We start from the raw sequence: 18,247 nt of genomic DNA on the forward strand, positions 1-18,247 counted from the left end.
GCTGGGCTGGGCTGGGACACACTGGCTGCAGGCGGACGGACAGACAGCGCTGGGCTGGGCTGGGACACACTGGCTGCAGGCGGATGGACAGACAGCGCTGGGCTGAGCTGGGACACACTGGCTGCAGATGGACGGACGGACGGGCAGTGCTGGGCTGGGACACACTGGCTGCAGGCGGACAGACAGCGCTGGGCTGGGCTGGGACACACTGGCTGCAGACGGACAGACAGCGCTGGGCTGGGCTGGGCTGGGACAGACTGGTTGCAGACGGACAGACAGGCAGCGCTGGGCTGGGCTGGGGCACACCGGCTGCAGACGGACGGACTGAGAGCGCTGGGCTGGGACACACTGGCTGCAGGCGGATGGACAGACGGACAGCGCTGGGCCGGGACACACTGGCTGCAGACGGACGGATGGACAGCGCTGGTCTGGTCTGGGACACACTGGCTGCAGACGGACGGACGGACAGCGCTGGTCTGGGACACACTGGCTGCAGACGGACAGACTGGGCTGGGCTGGGCTGGGCTGGGACAGACTGGTTGCAGACGGACAGACAGGCAGCGCTGGGCTGGGCTGGGGCACACCGGCTGCAGACGGACGGACTGAGAGCGCTGGGCTGGGACACACTGGCTGCAGGCGGATGGACAGACGGACAGCGCTGGGCCGGGACACACTGGCTGCAGACGGACGGATGGACAGCGCTGGTCTGGTCTGGGACACACTGGCTGCAGACGGACGGACGGACAGCGCTGGTCTGGTCTGGGACACACTGGCTGCAGACGGACAGACTGGGCTGGGCTGGGACACACTGGCTGCAGACGGACGGACGGACAGCGCTGGGCTGGGACACACTGGCTGCAGGCGGATGGACGGACGGACAGCGCTGGCCATTTGATGCAGGGGGAGCGGCGACGTGAGTCTCGCGAGATGCCGTGTTGTGGTTGGCGGTGGAGGGAGCACGGGCCTGGTTTCAGTGGCCGGGATCTGAGCTGCGGGAGGGGGGATAGCACGGCCGGACACTGAAGGAGGGGAGCAGGGTCTGTGAGGGGAAACCAGGAGGGAGTGTAAGGGTGGAAAGGTTTAGGAGAGAGACAGAGGGAAGGAGGTGGTGGCCGGCCAGCGCGGCGCCGTCACCATGGAAACCAAGCTGCAGAAACGGAGTGAAACCAAGAAGCCGCTGAGGGTGAAGGTGATCAGCCTGGGGAGCGCCGAGGTGGGCAAGGTGAGGGAGTCCGGGAGGTCATTGGGGCGGGGCGGGGGTGGAGAGTGTTCGGGTTAGTGTCTCAGCAAGGTTCCTTAGACACCTTCCAAACCCAACCACCCCCATTGAGACATACAAGGGCAGCAGGTACTGAACATTGGAACACCAGCACCCTCCAGTTCCCCTGCAAGCCATTCACCATGACTTGGAAATATGTTAAAGTAAACTAGAGATCCGAAACAAAAAGAGAACACAACATTAATGTTTTGAGACCAGTTTCCCTTTTGAGATCTTTCTTCGAAATGTTTCGTTCCTTCAGTTTTGCTGGGTCAAAGTTCTGCATTTTTTTTCCCCAGAACTGTGGACAGCAGCAGATTAAGCAGCAGCAAATCACCACTTTTGAAGGACAACTGCTGCAAAGTTATCTGAGAAGACTGTTTTTTTGACAGCGCAGTAATGACTTGAAGTAGTTTTCTGTGAGGATCATGAAAGTGAAGACAGTGAATTGATCCAAGTGGAAACTGGATTGGCAATTGAAGAAAATACATTTGCAGGGCTCTGAAGAGAAAGTAGGGGAATAGAACTGACCAACTTTGCAGAGATAGTCACGATTGGCCAAATGACGTCCCTCCATGTTTGATAACTGAGTGCCTCTAACACTTTCATTCATTGTTGCACTTTTAATAAATGTAAGTACCTCGTCACTCTACCATCTACTTAGCTCCTTTTTTTGTCAGGATTCAAATGACAAAACCAAGATAAGTTTTGACTTGGATTTTGGATTGATTCAAAAATCTAGTGTAAATATTACTATAAAACTCTGTTTTGGATTTTAAAAATCTGTCACCCTTATCTGTTTTGAAGTATCTGTGATTCTTGTCCCATATAAACGTGAGAGACTCTTGCATTTGGAAATTTTGGCAGAATTCAATGCTGTCTTTCCAACTATGGGGTCAGGGAATTCTAATTGTAAAGCCCCTTCTCCATCTTATTTGTAACTTTTTCTGAAAAAAGAATGACAATATTGTTAAATTTTAGCAACCTAGCCTGACTGGTTTTTCAGTTTTGTTTTAATTCATTCATGGGATGTTGGCATCACATCTGGCCAACATTTATTGCCTGTCCCAAGTTGCCCTTGAGAAGGTGGTAATGAGCTCCTTTCTTGAACTTCTATAGTCCACATGCGTAGATTGACCCACAATGCCATTAAGGAGGATTAGGCTGTTGAGTCGGGATGATTGACTATTGAGTTGGGGTGATCAGCCATGATTGTGATGAATGGCAGAGCTGCTTGAAGGGCCGAATGACCACCTCCTGCTTCTATCTTCTGTGTTTCTATGTATGGCCATCAGTGGGTAATTCAGTTGATTTTACTTAGTGAATGCAAATTTCAAGTGATAGTCTCTTCACTTGCTGAGTTCAAAGTGATTAGTCAGTAGAGGGAACCTTCTCGGTAATGTTAGGGATTGTGACCAGCTGGAGCTTGGAACTATCTGCTATGCACAAACTCAGTATCATACTGGGTGTGATTGCTCAATTGTGCACAGGTTGAGGATGAATCGGAGCATTTTCAGTTTGACATGAGGCGTGCCTCATTTAAGTGCTGCTTTACTGGTGTAGCTCAAATTGCTGACTCATTGTGTTGTCTTTCCAGAGCTGTATCATTAAGCGATATTGTGAGAAGAGGTTTGTCCCAAAATATTTGGCAACTATTGGAATTGACTATGGAGTGACAAAGTGAGTACTACTAGGGATGCTACTTTTCTCCCTACCTTTAGTTGGTTTTCCTGCTAGTAATTATTGTTAAATGTTAAAATCACAATTGGTAATAAGAGTATCCACTTGAATTAAACACATTCCTGTTCCAAGAAAATTTGAGAAGCATTATTGAGTATTTGAAATAAGTTTAGATGATGAGACAGGAAGGGAGAGATTGGTGTGCGAGAGGGGTGTCACTGGGGAACAGGGGTTTGACCAGTAAGGGGAGGGTGGTACCGAAAACTAATTGAAAGAACAAAGAGCAATACAACACAGTAGCAGGCCTTTCAGTTAACCAAGACTGTGCTGATTCATGATGCCTTTCTAAATTAAAAGCCTTTTCCCCTCCACGTGGTCTGTATCTGTGTATTCCCTACCTATTCATGTATCTGTCAAGATGCCTCTTAAACGCTTCTATTGTATCCACGTGCACCACATCCTTTTGGCTGTGCATTCCACGCACTTACCACCCTCTGTGTAAAAAAAACTTCCCTCTTCCCATCTTGAACCTAGGTCCCCTGATAAATGACATTTCTACCCTGGGAAAAAGACTCCGACTATCAACTCTGTCCATGCTTCTCATAATTTTGTAAGCTTCTATCAGGTCACCACTCATCCTTTGCTGTTCAAGTGAAAACATACTGGCTTTATCCAATCTCCCCCTATAGCTAATGCCCTCCAAATTAGACAACATTCTGTTCAACCACTTCTGTCCTACTCCAAAGCCTCCACATCCTCCTAAATGTGTGGTGACCAGAATTGTACGCAATATTCCAAATGTGACCTAACTGAAGTCCTACACAGCTGCAACATCACTTGATAAATTTTCCCTGTGCCCCAATTGCTGAAGGTAAGCATGCCATATTCCTTCTTGACCACCTTATCCAATGGTGTTCCAACTTTCAGGGAACTGTATGTTGATGCTACTAAGGGTTCTGGAATTTATTCTATACTTCCCTCCTGCATTAGATCTTCCAAAATATATTATTTAAATTCCACCTGCCATTTCTCCACTCCAGTTTAGCTATATACTGTTGTATTTTCTGGAAAATCTCCTCATTATCTGGAGCTTCCTCGTCTTTGTGTTGTCTGCAAATTTACTAGTCAGATCACCTGTGTTCTTCTCCAAATCACTTACATACATACAGCAAACAACATGAGACCTGGAGCAAAGCATTCAGCACCCTGAACCTGTTCCAGCATTCCTATTGCAAAGACAGTTATTTGACTTTATTTCTGTTTGGAGTTAGAAGGGAGGTGATGGCCTTATGGTATTATTACTGGACTGTTGGTCCAGAAACCCAGGTAATGTTATGGGGAACCATGTTCAAATTCAGACACAAAATGGTGGAATTTGAATTCAGTGAAAATCTGGAAATAAGAGTCTAATGACAATCATGAATACTTTGCCAATTGTTGGAAAAACCCATCTGGTTCACTCATGTCCTTTAGGGAAGAAAACTGCCGTCTTTAGCTGATCAACAGCAATGTGGTTGACTCTTAATTGTCCTCTGGGCAGTTACGGTTGGGTAATAAATGCTAGCCTAGCCAGCAATGCTGTCATCCCGTGAATGAATTTAAAAAATACAATGGTGAAAGTAACTGTTTTACAGAAAAGGATTGAGGAAGGAATTGATGAACTTTTATAAAAGCTAGTTACTGAAAGTCATTGTGTACGCTGTTTACACTGCTGCTGTTTTGTTCAAGCAGTGGGAAAGGATATTTTGGAGACAGACTGGCTCCAGGGGTTGATACAAACTGAGATTCAGCACCGGTAGGTTGCTGATTAGATTTTGGGGTTATGACCAGTTGTGGATGCCAATGGCCATCAGTTTGACAGCAACTATCTGACACCTGCATAGCTGAACAGGTAATGGGCGTGAATGATACTGGCAGAAGTCTGAGACTACTGAATGGGCAGATGAAGTGTCTCTTTCTCTCTCCAGTGAAATACCAAAAATCTGAAGAAACCCAGTTTAATATTTCCTACTATTTGCAGAGATCTTTTGTATTTAACCAAGAAGTCCAAGACTTGAGAATTTGTAAATTAGTTACACTGTGTCTCCTGTAAAAAAGTGAGAGCCCCAGAGGAAAGGTCAGAGAACTGAAGGACATAGGGAAACAAAACGAATGCTCCATCAAATCCTAAAGACTGGTGCTATTGAACTGTTTCTTCAGGATTTTTTCCTACCACTTATTGCACCATTTGTTTTTTGAGTCTGGCTGTGTGCCAAAGGGTTGTGGGGGATATGTATTTTTTTAATGAGTATAGTTATATATTGACAGTTCACAGATTATTACCTGTGGTTAAAATCTCTTTCATTGTAAGTTCAGGTCTCTGTTAACAACAGAAAACTGGTCAGTGTCTTCCATTTAACTGGATAGAACGTGAAACTAAATAGTGGAGCAGTGGCTGGGCTCAGCTGCATGGAAAATTTTGTAAAAAGTAAACGGTGACAGCAGGGGTTTGGGGGTGGGGTGGGGGGGGGACTGTCTCAGCAGGGGTTATTAAAGTTTCCAGAACAAGTAATAGAACGTGGAGTATGGAAGGGTCAGGAATTGAACTTCAACTGATAAGGGACAACAATGACGGGGTGGGGTGGGGGGAGGTTCGATTAGCATAGGTCTGAGGGTACTGTAACTAAGTGCACACAGTATATGAAACAAGTTAAATCAGCTTGTAGTGCAGATTGAAATTGATGGATACGATGCTGTGGGGTATCACAGAAACACGGCTGCAAGGGGATCAGGGCTAGGAACTAAATATGCCAGTATATGAGTCCTAACAAAAGGACAGGCAGAGGGGAGGCTTGCTTTGTTAATAAGTAATGAAATGAAATTGATAGCGAGAAACTTGTCACGTGTATCTTGGTACAATGAAAAGAATAAATCAAATCAAATGAGTTTCAAAGTCATAGAAACTGTGTGGGTAGAGTTGAGGAACTGCAAAGGAAAAATGACTCTGATGGGCATTATGTGCAGATTCAGGAGTGTGGTCCTGGAAAAACACATCAGGTCAGGCAGCATCTGAGGAGCAGAGTCGAGAGCACCACACTCTCAACTCTGATCTCCAGCATCTGTAGTCCTCATTTTCTCCTATTAAGTGCAGGTTTCCTAGCAGTAGTCAGGATGCAGGTAAGAAAAGACATGTATGAAAGCCACTATTACAATAATCAAGGTGGACTTCACTATGTAGTTGGAGTGGGAAAATTGGGTTGGTAATGGATCTCAGGAAAAGGAACTTGTGGAATATCTCCAGGGTGGTTTTTTGAAACAGGTTCTGATAGACCCTATCAGGGAACATGCAATTCAGGATTGGTAATGTGTCATGAGGTAGACTTGATTAAAGAGCTTAAGGTGAAGGAGCCCCTCAGGAGCAGTGACCATTATATGGTGGAATTCATCCTACAGTTTGAGAGGGAAAAGTTAGAATCAGATGCAATCATATTACAATTGAGTAAAGGTAACTAGAAAAACATGAGGGAGGAGTTGACCAGAGTTGATTTGGAAGGAGAGCCTACCTGGGAAGATGGTGGATCAACAAAGGCATGAGGTTTTGGGGGTAATCCAGGAGCTACAGCAGAAGTTTATCCCAAGGAAGAAGAAACATTCCCAGGGAGGACAACGCAGCCATGGCTGACAAGGGAAATCTGGGACAGCATAAAAGCAAAAGGAAAAGTATATGTAGCAATGAAAATTAGTGGGAAGTGAGAGGATTGGGAAACCTTTAAACAAGCAGAAGATAACACAGGATGAAGCAGTAAGGGAGGTGTAGTGATTGTGGGGTCAGCCAGCTGGACTGCATAGAATATGAGGTCCTTGATTGGGGTTGCCAATCTGGTCCTATCAGGGAGACCTGGCAGACGTAAAAAGATGAATGTTAGAGATCTCATCTCTCTTCTCTTTGGCAGTCCATCGCAGACGAGAATGACTCTCTTCCACCCTCAGGGCGAGCTCATGGGCGGGTTCTGTTACACTTGAGGCAAAACACGGTCTTGGGAAGGGGTGACAGCACAGTCCTTCTGCTATTTTCACTGTTTTCACCACGACAGCATGTCTGGAAGTGCTTGACATCTTCCAGGATACACCTCCTGCAATTTGACAGTCATGGGCCAGTGGGAATACCTTTCTTCCCATTGGATTCACAGTATCTTATATAGACAGTGTTGGTGGTACTGCTCTAGCACCTTGAAGTATCTGCCGTAGAAAGTCCACATCTCAGAGCTGTATAGGAAGGCAGAAACCCCCACCGCTCTGTAAACCACGAGCTTTGTATTGGATCTGTTGTTGTCCTTGAGCACTCATTTCCTCAAGTTGCCAAAAGCTGTGCTAGCACACTGGAGGTGGTGGTGGATCTCTCCAGGAAGAGCTGTTTTGGCCAACAGGAGACTCCCGAGGTATTGGAAGTGGTCAGTGTTCTCAAAGGCCTCCCATGGACCTTGATGATCAGGGGTTCACTCCACAATGTCATGCCAGCTGGTGGAGTACCTTCGTCTTGTGGGTGTTCAGGGTGACACCCATTCTCTCATTTACCTCAATAAAGGTGCTAGCAATGGTCTGGAGTACGTCCTCTGAGATTGCACATAAACAAGCATCATGTGCATACTGCAGCTTGATGACTCTGGTTAGGGTGACTTTGGTTTTGGCATGAAGGTTGAATAATTTACCACTGGTTCTGTAAGTTCGCTCCACTCCAGCAGGGAGCTTGTCAGTTGTGGGGTGAAGCATCGAGAACAATGGGGGCGGGGGGAGGCGAGGGGAATGACACAGTCCAAATGGAAGTCGATGGGGTGGCCATATCAGAGATTGCAGGACCAATCTTGAATAAAATTCACTAGTACTCCATCCCTTTAATTTGTGCAAGAATTTTGTGAGGCTATGAACTAATATAAGCAATCTTTGCAGATTAGGATTATAAGTAGAATTATGTTAATTGTCACGTGTGCTGAAGTACAGAAGCACAGGAGTACAGTGAAAGGTATACAATGTTGCCTCACACAACACCATGTTGGACTAGTGTTATCTAGTGTTATCAGACCACTAGTGTTATGAACTAGGCCAGACCACTCAAAATGTTCTTGGGCAGGCAATCCAGACCATAACTTTGCAACTTGTTTTGGTAAGTGAGAATTACCCAGAATAGTCTTGCTAGGTTGACTACTAGATTTTAAAACAGACAGAAATGTATTCACAAAATTACACAATGAAACACCAAGAACAGAATAAAGAACCCCGACAGAACTATCTATCCAAACTAGACTTAATTATGCTGTTCTGAATATACTCAACAGCACCAATAAACAAAACCCCTTGAAACATAGTTAAAAACTGAACAGATGCTTACAGGTTGAAGTTAGAAGGACAGGAAGAGAGAGAGATTCCAGACAGCTCACTGTTGAGCTCCTAACTAGTTCTGTCTAGTTAGGTCAACTAGAGAGCTGACCATTCTCCTTTCATTCTACAGGTCACTTCTAAAACATGACCACTTTGGCCTGAAGTCGCTTTAGTTTACATATAAACAAAAAGGCCTCTCAATACCCTTAAATCTCTGTTCCAAACCAGTCTAATCTGCATCTGGAGATGTTTACGACCCCTCTGAAAGAAACTAAGGACACAGTATCCTTGAGAAAAGGAACAGCTTTTCGAAAAAAGTAACCAGCTTTGTGACACATCCCCCCCTTAAAATATGAACCATCATTACCAAAAGATGGCTTCAGTTTTAAAACCCTTCAGTAACCCATAGTAGTCTAAACACACAAATACACTACATTAACGATAAAATTGCAAACATGCACAACCATATGCGAATTCAGGCTGTGACACACCTGCAACCGAACGTCTCCGTATCTCATTCGAGTCTCGATAATGCGTCAGCAATCACGTTTTTGTGACCTGCCACATGCACTATTGTCAAACTGAACAGCTAGAACAACAAGCTCCACCTAAACAGTCTGGCATTTTTGTCCTTAAATTCTTCCACAAATGTCAATGGGCTATGATGATCAGTGTATACGATTGTCTCAGATGCATTGCTGGTAATATAAAGACTGAAATGTTGTAATGCCAACACCAAGCTTAAAGTCTCTTTCTGCACCGTTGAATATTTCTGTTGACGAACATTCAACTTCATGGACAAATACCCGATGGGTCTTTCTATCCCGTCATCATCCTCCTGCAGGAGCACTGCACCGACATCTACATCACTGGCATTGATAGCCGCCTTTGTGTAATCGAGCCTGGTTAATACTGAGGCAGTGGGTAACACAGTTTTCAGGCTGTCAAATGCCTTTTGACAGTCTGCTGTCCACTGAAACCTCTTGCTCTTCTTTAACAATTCGGTGAGTGGAGCAGCCACACTGTTAAAGTTCAGCACAACCTTTCGGTAAAATCCACTCAACCCCAGGAACGTTGGCGCTGCTTTTTTTGTTGACGGTGTGGGAAATTCCCAATTTACTTTCATTTTTGCATCCTGTGGGGCCATTTGTCCATGTCCAACATCTTGGCCTAGGAAGGTGACTCGGGCTTTGGCAACTTCATTTTTAGCTCGGTTTTACCAAGTTTGCGTTCCAAAGTTGATCAAACAAGTCCGATAAATGCTGTAAATGTTCCTTCCACAAGTGACTAAAAATCACCAGGTCATCAATATACACCACACAGTTGGGTAATCCGGCAATACCTTATTAGCCAGTCTCTGAAATGTGGCTGGAGCATTTTTCATACCAAATGGCATGACTTTGAACTGATATAGTCGAGAGTGTGTTGACGGAAAAGCACAGCAGGTCTGGCAGCATCTGAAGAGCAGGAGAATTGACGTTTCGGGCATACACCTTTCATCAGAAATTAGGCTTGTGGGCTGGGGCTGAGAGATAAATGGGAGAGGGGTGGGATTGGGGGGAAGGTAGCTGAGAAAGCGACAGGTGGATGAAAGTGAGGGAGAAGGTGATAGGTCAGAGGGGGGAGTGATGGACAGGTCTGGAGGGCGGTGCTGAGTTGGAAGTTTGGGACTGGGATAATGTGGGGGGGGGAATAAGTACGCTGTTGAAATCCACATTTATCTTATGTGGTGGCAGGGTCCCAAGGCAGAATACGAGCCTTTCTTCCTCCAGGCATTGGGTGATAACGGTTTAGTGGTGGAGGAGGCCCAGGAGCTGCATGTCTTTGATGGAGTGGGACGGGGAGCTGAACTGTTCAGCCACGGGGTGATAAGGTTGATTGGTGTGGGTGTCCCAGAGATGTTTTCTGAAACAATCTGCAATAATGCGACCTGCCTCCCCAATATAGAGGAGACCACACTGGGTGTAGTGGATGCAGTAGGTGACATTGGTAGAGGTACAGGAAAATTTCTGATGGATGTGGAAGGATCCCTTGGAGCCTTGGATGGAGGTGAGGGGAGTGGTGTGGGCACACGCTTTGCACTTCCTGCAGTGGCAAGGAATGATGCCGGTGGGGGGGTAGGGTCGGGGCCGGGGTGTGTGGACCTGACAAGGGAGTCGTGGAGGGAATGGTCTTTCCAGAACACTGATCAGGGTGGGGACGGAAATGTGTCTTTGTGGTGGGGTCCGTCTGGAAATGGCAGAAGTAGCGGAGGATGATGCGAAGTGTGCGGAGGATGGTGGAGTGGAAGGTGAGGATGACAGGGGTTCCATTCTTGTTGCGTTGGGAGGAGTGGGATTCAAGGGCGGTGGTGCGTGAAGTAGAGGAAATGCACTGGAGGGCTTCATCAACTAAGTGGGAAAGGAAGTTGCAATCACGGAAGAAGGAAGCCATCTGGGTCTTTCTGAGGTGGAATTGGTCATCCTGGGAATAGATGCAGCTGAGGTGGAGGATTTGGGAATAAGAAATGGTGTTTTTACAGGAGGTGTAATCTAGGGAGCTGTGGGAGTCGGTGGGCTTGTGATAGATGTCTGTGGTTAGTCGGTCACCGGAGAAGGTGATGGAAAGGTCCAGGAAGGGGAGGGAGGTGTCCGAGATGGTCCAGGTGAATTTGAGGTTGGGGTGGAAGGTGTTGGTAAAGTTGATGAACTGTTCAACCTCCTCGTGGGAGCACGAACTGGCATCGATGTAACTACAGAAGGTCGACTGTTCCACGTATCTGACAAACAGGCAAGCATAGCTCCCCATGGCTACCCTTTGGTTTGGAGAAAGTGGGAGGATTGGAAAGAAAAGTTGTTGGAGGTGAGGACCAGTTCAGCCAGGTGGATGAGGATGTCGGTGGAAATATACTGGTTGGGACCGCGTGAGAGGAAGAGATGGAGGGCTTGGAGACCTTTGTTGTGGCAGATCGACCACTCTCCTTACATTCTACAGGTTACTTCTAAAACATGACCACTTTGGCCTGAAGTTTCCTCTGTTTATATATAAACAAAAAGGCCTCTCAATGCCTTTTAATCTCTATTCTAAACCAGTCTAATCGGCATCTGGAGATGCTTACAACTCCTCTGGACAAAAAAACCAAGAACGCAGCATCCTTGAGAAAAGGAACAGCTTTGTGACAAAATTACCTACATATAAATCTTAGAGAAATAAAATTACATTACCTGACAGTATTCATAGTTTAAGTTAAAAAAAAATAAAGTTTTTAAAAAATTACACCCATTCTGTAAAGGGCCTGCAGTAGATCAGTGCAGGAGGCTTCTGCACATAGTCGGAGCGGGCTCACAAGCTGCTGATGCATGCACCTGTCCACAGCCCAACAACTGTCCCTGCTCCAAGCACGCTGCCTGTCCTTGCTCTATTCAGGCCTCCAGCCCCCTGGCCATCCTGCTCTGCTCCAGGCTTTCAGCCCGCTGATTACACTGACCTGCTCAATCCCTCCAGCCCGCGGATTACACTGACCTGCTCAATACCTCCAGCCCGCGGATTACACTGACCTGCTCAATACCTCCAGCCCGCTGGTTACACTGACCTGCTCAATCCCTCCAGCCCGCGGATTACACTGACCTGCTCAATACCTCCAGCCCGCGGATTACACTGACCTGCTCAATACCTCCAGCCCACTGGTTACACTGACCTGCTCAATACCTCCAGCCCGCTGGTTACACTGACCTGCTCAATACCTCCAGCCCACTGGTTACACTGACCTGCTCAATACCTCCACCCAATGGTTACACTGATCTGCTCAATACCTCCAGCCCGGTGGTTACACTGACCTGCTCAATACCACCTGCCCAATGGTTACACTGACCTGCTCAATCCCTCCAGCCCACTGGTTACACTGACCTTCTCAATACCTCCAGCCCCCTGGTTACACTGATCTGCTCCATGCCTCCAGCCCACTGGTTACACTGACCTGCTCAATACCTCCAGCCCGCGGATTACACTGACCTGCTCAATCCCTCCAGCCCACTGGTTACACTGACCTGCTCAATACCTCCAGCCCGCTGGTCACACTGACCTGCTCAATACCTCCAGCCCGCTGGTCACACTGACCTGCTCAATACCTCCAGCCCACTGGTTACACTGATCTGCTCAATACCTCCAGCCCGCTGGCCATCCTGCTCTGCTCCATGCCTCCAGCGCACTGGTCACACTGACCTGCTCAATACCTCCAGCGCACTGGTCACACTGACCTGCTCAATCCCTCCAGCCCGCGGATTACACTGACCTGCTCAATACCTCCAGCCCGCGGATTACACTGACCTGCTCAATACCTCCAGCCCACTGGTTACACTGACCTGCTCAATACCTCCAGCCCGCTGGTTACACTGACCTGCTCAATACCTCCAGCCCACTGGTTACACTGACCTGCTCAATACCTCCACCCAATGGTTACACTGATCTGCTCAATACCTCCAGCCCGGTGGTTACACTGACCTGCTCAATACCACCTGCCCAATGGTTACACTGACCTGCTCAATCCCTCCAGCCCACTGGTTACACTGACCTTCTCAATACCTCCAGCCCCCTGGTTACACTGATCTGCTCCATGCCTCCAGCCCACTGGTTACACTGACCTGCTCAATACCTCCAGCCCGCGGATTACACTGACCTGCTCAATCCCTCCAGCCCACTGGTTACACTGACCTGCTCAATACCTCCAGCCCGCTGGTCACACTGACCTGCTCAATACCTCCAGCCCGCTGGTCACACTGACCTGCTCAATACCTCCAGCCCACTGGTTACACTGATCTGCTCAATACCTCCAGCCCGCTGGCCATCCTGCTCTGCTCCATGCCTCCAGCGCACTGGTCACACTGACCTGCTCAATACCTCCAGCGCACTGGTCACACTGACCTGCTCAATCCCTCCAGCCCGCGGATTACACTGACCTGCTCAATACCTCCAGCCCGCGGATTACACTGACCTGCTCAATACCTCCAGCCCACTGGTTACACTGACCTGCTCAATACCTCCAGCCCGCTGGTTACACTGACCTGCTCAATACCTCCAGCCCACTGGTTACACTGACCTGCTCAATACCTCCACCCAATGGTTACACTGATCTGCTCAATACCTCCAGCCCGGTGGTTACACTGACCTGCTCAATACCACCTGCCCAATGGTTACACTGACCTGCTCAATCCCTCCAGCCCACTGGTTACACTGACCTTCTCAATACCTCCAGCCCCCTGGTTACACTGATCTGCTCCATGCCTCCAGCCCACTGGTTACACTGACCTGCTCAATACCTCCAGCCCGCGGATTACACTGACCTGCTCAATCCCTCCAGCCCACTGGTTACACTGACCTGCTCAATACCTCCAGCCCGCTGGTCACACTGACCTGCTCAATACCTCCAGCCCGCTGGTCACACTGACCTGCTCAATACCTCCAGCCCACTGGTTACACTGATCTGCTCAATACCTCCAGCCCGCTGGCCATCCTGCTCTGCTCCATGCCTCCAGCGCACTGGTCACACTGACCTGCTCAATACCTCCAGCGCACTGGTCACACTGACCTGCTCAATACCTCCAGCCCACTGGTCACACTGACCTGCTCAATCCCTCCAGCCCACTGGTTACACTGACCTGCTCAATACCTCCAGCCCGCTGGTTACACTGACCTGCTCAATACCTCCAGCCCACTGGTTACACTGACCTGCTCAATCCCTCCAGCCCACTGGTTACACTGACCTGCTCAATACCTCCAGCCCACTGGTTACACTGATCTGCTCAATACCTCCAGCCCCCTGGTTGCACTGATCTGCTCAATACCTCCAGCCCACTGGTTACACTGACCTGCTCAATCCCTCCAGCCCACTGGTTACACTGACCTGCTCAATACCTCCAGCCCGGTGGTTACACTGACCTGCTCAATACCTCCAGCCCCCTGGTTACACTGATCTGCTCAATACCTCCAGCCCGCTGATTACGCTGACCTGCTCAAACCTACAGCCCGCTGATTACACTGACCTGCTCAATACCTCCAGCCCCCTGGTTGCACTGATCTGCTCAATACCTCCAGCCCACTGGTTACACTGACCTGCTCAATACCTCCAGCCCCCTGGTTGCACTGATCTGCTCAATACCTCCAGCCCCCTGGTTGCACTGATCTGCTCAATACCTCCAGCCCGGTGGTTACACTGACCTGCTCAATACCTCCAGCCCGCTGGTTACACTGACCTGCTCAATACCTCCAGCCCACTGGTCACACTGACCTGCTCAATCCCTCCAGCCCACTGGTTACACTGACCTGCTCAATACCTCCAGCCCACTGGTCACACTGACCTGCTCAATCCCTCCAGCCCACTGGTTACACTGACCTGCTCAATACCTCCAGCCCACTGGTTACACTGACCTGCTCAATACCTCCAGCCCGCTGGTTACACTGACCTGCTCAATACCTCCAGCCCACTGGTTACACTGACCTGCTCAATCCCTCCAGCCCACTGGTTACACTGATCTGCTCAATACCTCCAGCCCACTGGTTACACTGATCTGCTCAATACCTCCAGCCCCCTGGTTGCACTGATCTGCTCAATACCTCCAGCCCACTGGTTACACTGACCTGCTCAATCCCTCCAGCCCACTGGTTACACTGACCTGCTCAATACCTCCAGCCCGGTGGTTACACTGATCTGCTCAATACCTCCAGCCCCCTGGTTGCACTGATCTGCTCAATACCTCCAGCCCACTGGTTACACTGACCTGCTCAATACCTCCAGCCCCCTGGTTGCACTGATCTGCTCAATACCTCCAGCCCCCTGGTTGCACTGATCTGCTCAATACCTCCAGCCCACTGGTTACACTGACCTGCTCAATACCTCCAGCCCGCTGGTTACACTGACCTGCTCAATACCTCCAGCCCCCTGGTTACACTGACCTGCTCAATACCTCCAGCCCCCTGGTTACACTGACCTGCTCAATACCTCCAGCCCGCTGGTTACACTGACCTGCTCAATACCTCCAGCCCCCTGGTTACACTGATCTGCTCAATACCTCCAGCCCACTGGTTACACTGATCTGATCAATACCTCCAGCCCACTGGTTACACTGACCTGCTCAATACCTCCAGCCCACTGATTACCTTGACCCGCTCAATACCTCCAGCCCACTGATTACCTTGACCCGCTCAATACCTCCACTCCACTGGCCATCCTGCTCTGCTCCTTGCCTCCAGCCCACTGGTTACACTGATCTGCTCAATGCGTCCAGCCCACTGGTTACACTGACCTGCTCAATGCGTCCAGCCCACTGGTTACACTGACCTGCTCAATACGTCCAGCCCACTGGCCATCCTGCTCTGCTCCATGGCTCCAGACCACTCCACTCCGGCCCTCAGCTGCTCTGATTAAGGAGACGACCTCTGCTCCAGTCTCTTATGAAAGACAGATGGTTTGGTTATGAGTAATCTTAATAGATTGCTCAGACCCAAACTTGATAGGGCGAAATTGATTGTGAGAGATTCTCCAAGATCGGTTCCACATTTTTCAATTCAAAAATGCCTGACTGAATGAAGTGCTAATTAAATAACTGGACGTTTTCCAGAAATGTGTAGGGACTATCAGAGGAGCTATAGCAACTTTGCATGTTGACTAGGGAGCAATTCTGCTAGGCTCGTCCAGGCCATTTGCATTAAAGGCAAAAGTAGAAGCAGAACTCAGAAGGCTGGAAAGCGAAATCAAACCAGTCAATTTCATGGAATCGGCAGCATTGGTCATACCAGTTTTGAAGCTCAGTGGAGATTTTAAACAAACAGTAAACTGTTTTTCACTGTTAGATAAATACCCAGTCCTGTGGATACAGGATTTGTTCTTAAAGTTGCAGGAAGGTTGTCCTTCACGCAGGTTAAAAATCACAGAACACTGGGTTATTACCTAACAGGTTTATTTGGAAGCAGTAGCTTTCGGACCATTACTCCTTCACCACCTGGTGATTTTTAACTTTGTTACCCCAGTCCAACATCGGCTTATCCACATCATGTCCACAAAGCTTGACATGAGCCATGCTTACTTGCAATTGCTTTTAGACCAGGATTCTCAGAAGTAAGGTTCAGTTAATGAGGACTTGTACCAGTATATGATACTGCCATTCGGTGTATTGTCAGCCTGTTGAATTTTTCAGCAGACCATGGAGAATATTTCCAAACCTACATCGTCATCATTTACCTCGCTGACTTCCTGATAACAGCGAAAACTAATAATGAACACTTAGTGAAGTTGGATATAAGCCTAAGATGTTTTTCCAAAGCAGCTGAACACCTAAGAAGGGAAAGTGTGTGTGTTCCAGTCCCCCTAAGTGACGTAAATAAAAACTGAAAGAACTGGGGATGCTGGAAATCCGAAGCAAAAACAGAAATTACTGTAAAAGCTTAGCGTGTATGGCAGCACCTGTGGAGAGAAATCAAAGTTAACATTTCAGGGCCTGTAACAATTTTTTGCCCCGAAGTGATATACTTGGGTTATAAAGTTGAAAGACTGGGTTACACATGCTGGTAAACTGAAGGTGATCAAAGGTGCCCTGACTCCAACATCTAACCAGGAGCTTAAGCCATTTACAGAAAGTGCATACACAAGCTGGGAGACACCCTGGCACCATCAGATCAACTCCTAAGAAAGAGTCAGCCTTGAAAATCGTCTCATAGGCACCAGCCTTCGATGAAATAAAGTAACAACTATCATCCTTAACGTGTTGGCATACTGTAATCCCAAGAAAGATGTGTTACTGACTTGCGATGCCTCCCTATATGGCATTGGAGTGGAATTAGCTCATGGCTAGTCCACTGAAGAATGTCCAATAACTTATAGTTACAACACCGGGCAAACCCTCCTGCTCAATATTAAACATTAACACAGAAAAGATTTATCCTGTGAAGTAATCTGTGAAAATTCAAGAGGCCAAGAACTATTTAAAGTAAATATTAACAACTTTATTTCTTAAAGTATCACAGAGAATAACTAGCTAACAACTACTTATAACCCCTTCCTCTAACCTATCTTTTACCTTCCCCTTCTACAATACTAGGCCAATAAAACCCCCCGATTAAGATTTGCTGAAATTCAAATTTCAAAACCAGCCAGCTGTTGAATCTTATCTTTGCAGATTTGCTCTCCAGGTTGGTGTTGATGTTTTTCTCTGTATACACTCCTTCTCTCGATAAGTACCTCTTAGACAGTTCTCACTACAATCTACATCTGTTGGCTTGGTGGCAGTTCTCCTCCCAACTGTTTAATTTTCCCTGTTCTTACACCCTGAAAGCATCAGATTGGCTTTTAAGATTGTCAATATACTAAATTCAAACTTGATTGAAATTTGGTGATTTTGGGGGGTTTACTTTAAACTGATTGGCATAATCCAGACAACCAACTACACTAATTACTGGACCACATGCTACATTGCATCTTTTTGACAACACTTGATGCTGTCAGGTAGTTCTGCTAGCTTTTAACTTTCTTAAAGGTACTGTGCACCCACACCTTCATGACATTATGCATTCAGGACTTTGGCTAATGCACAGCGTAGTATGCCCAAATAGAAAAAGGAGGATTGGTGGTCATATTTGGAGTCAGAAAATTCCAAAAATATCAAACTTTTGATGCAGAAAGATCAGTTTTTTGCAAACTTAAATAATTGGTATTAATGAGGAAAACAAAGGGCTGCCTGACAATAGATGATGGGCTGAGGAGTGGCGGATGAAGTTTAATTCAGATAAATGTGAGGTGCTGCATCGTTGATCCTCTTGATACTCAAGAACCTATCTACTTCTGTCTTAAATATACTCAATGACCTGGCCACCACAGTCTTTTGTGTTAGTGAATTCCATAGATTCCTCTCTCTCTGAAGACATTTCTCCTTATCTCCATTCTAAAAGGTCTTCCCTTTACTCAAAGGCTGTGCCTTTGGGTCCTAT

The 18,247-nt window shown here is 47.5% G+C and overlaps 1 protein-coding gene across 3 annotated transcripts in view; it reads left to right on the forward strand.

Moving 5' to 3' along the window:
* The first annotated feature begins 982 nt into the window (after positions 1-982).
* Positions 983-18,247, forward strand: part of dnajc27 (DnaJ (Hsp40) homolog, subfamily C, member 27) — a 55,876-nt gene continuing 38,611 nt past the window's right edge. For 2 of the 3 annotated variants that reach the window (XM_060830729.1, XM_060830731.1), the window contains exons 1-2: positions 983-1,222; positions 2,856-2,938. In XM_060830729.1, coding sequence (XP_060686712.1) covers positions 1,136-1,222; positions 2,856-2,938 — 170 coding nt within the window. In that variant the 5' untranslated portion in view covers positions 983-1,135. The remainder of the gene's footprint in view (positions 1,223-2,855; positions 2,939-18,247) is intronic. The other variant, XM_060830730.1, reaches the window with a different exon arrangement.

Source organism: Hemiscyllium ocellatum, chromosome 10 (genome assembly GCF_020745735.1).
Source record: "Hemiscyllium ocellatum isolate sHemOce1 chromosome 10, sHemOce1.pat.X.cur, whole genome shotgun sequence".
In the NCBI taxonomy this organism is placed as follows: domain Eukaryota; kingdom Metazoa; phylum Chordata; class Chondrichthyes; order Orectolobiformes; family Hemiscylliidae; genus Hemiscyllium; species Hemiscyllium ocellatum.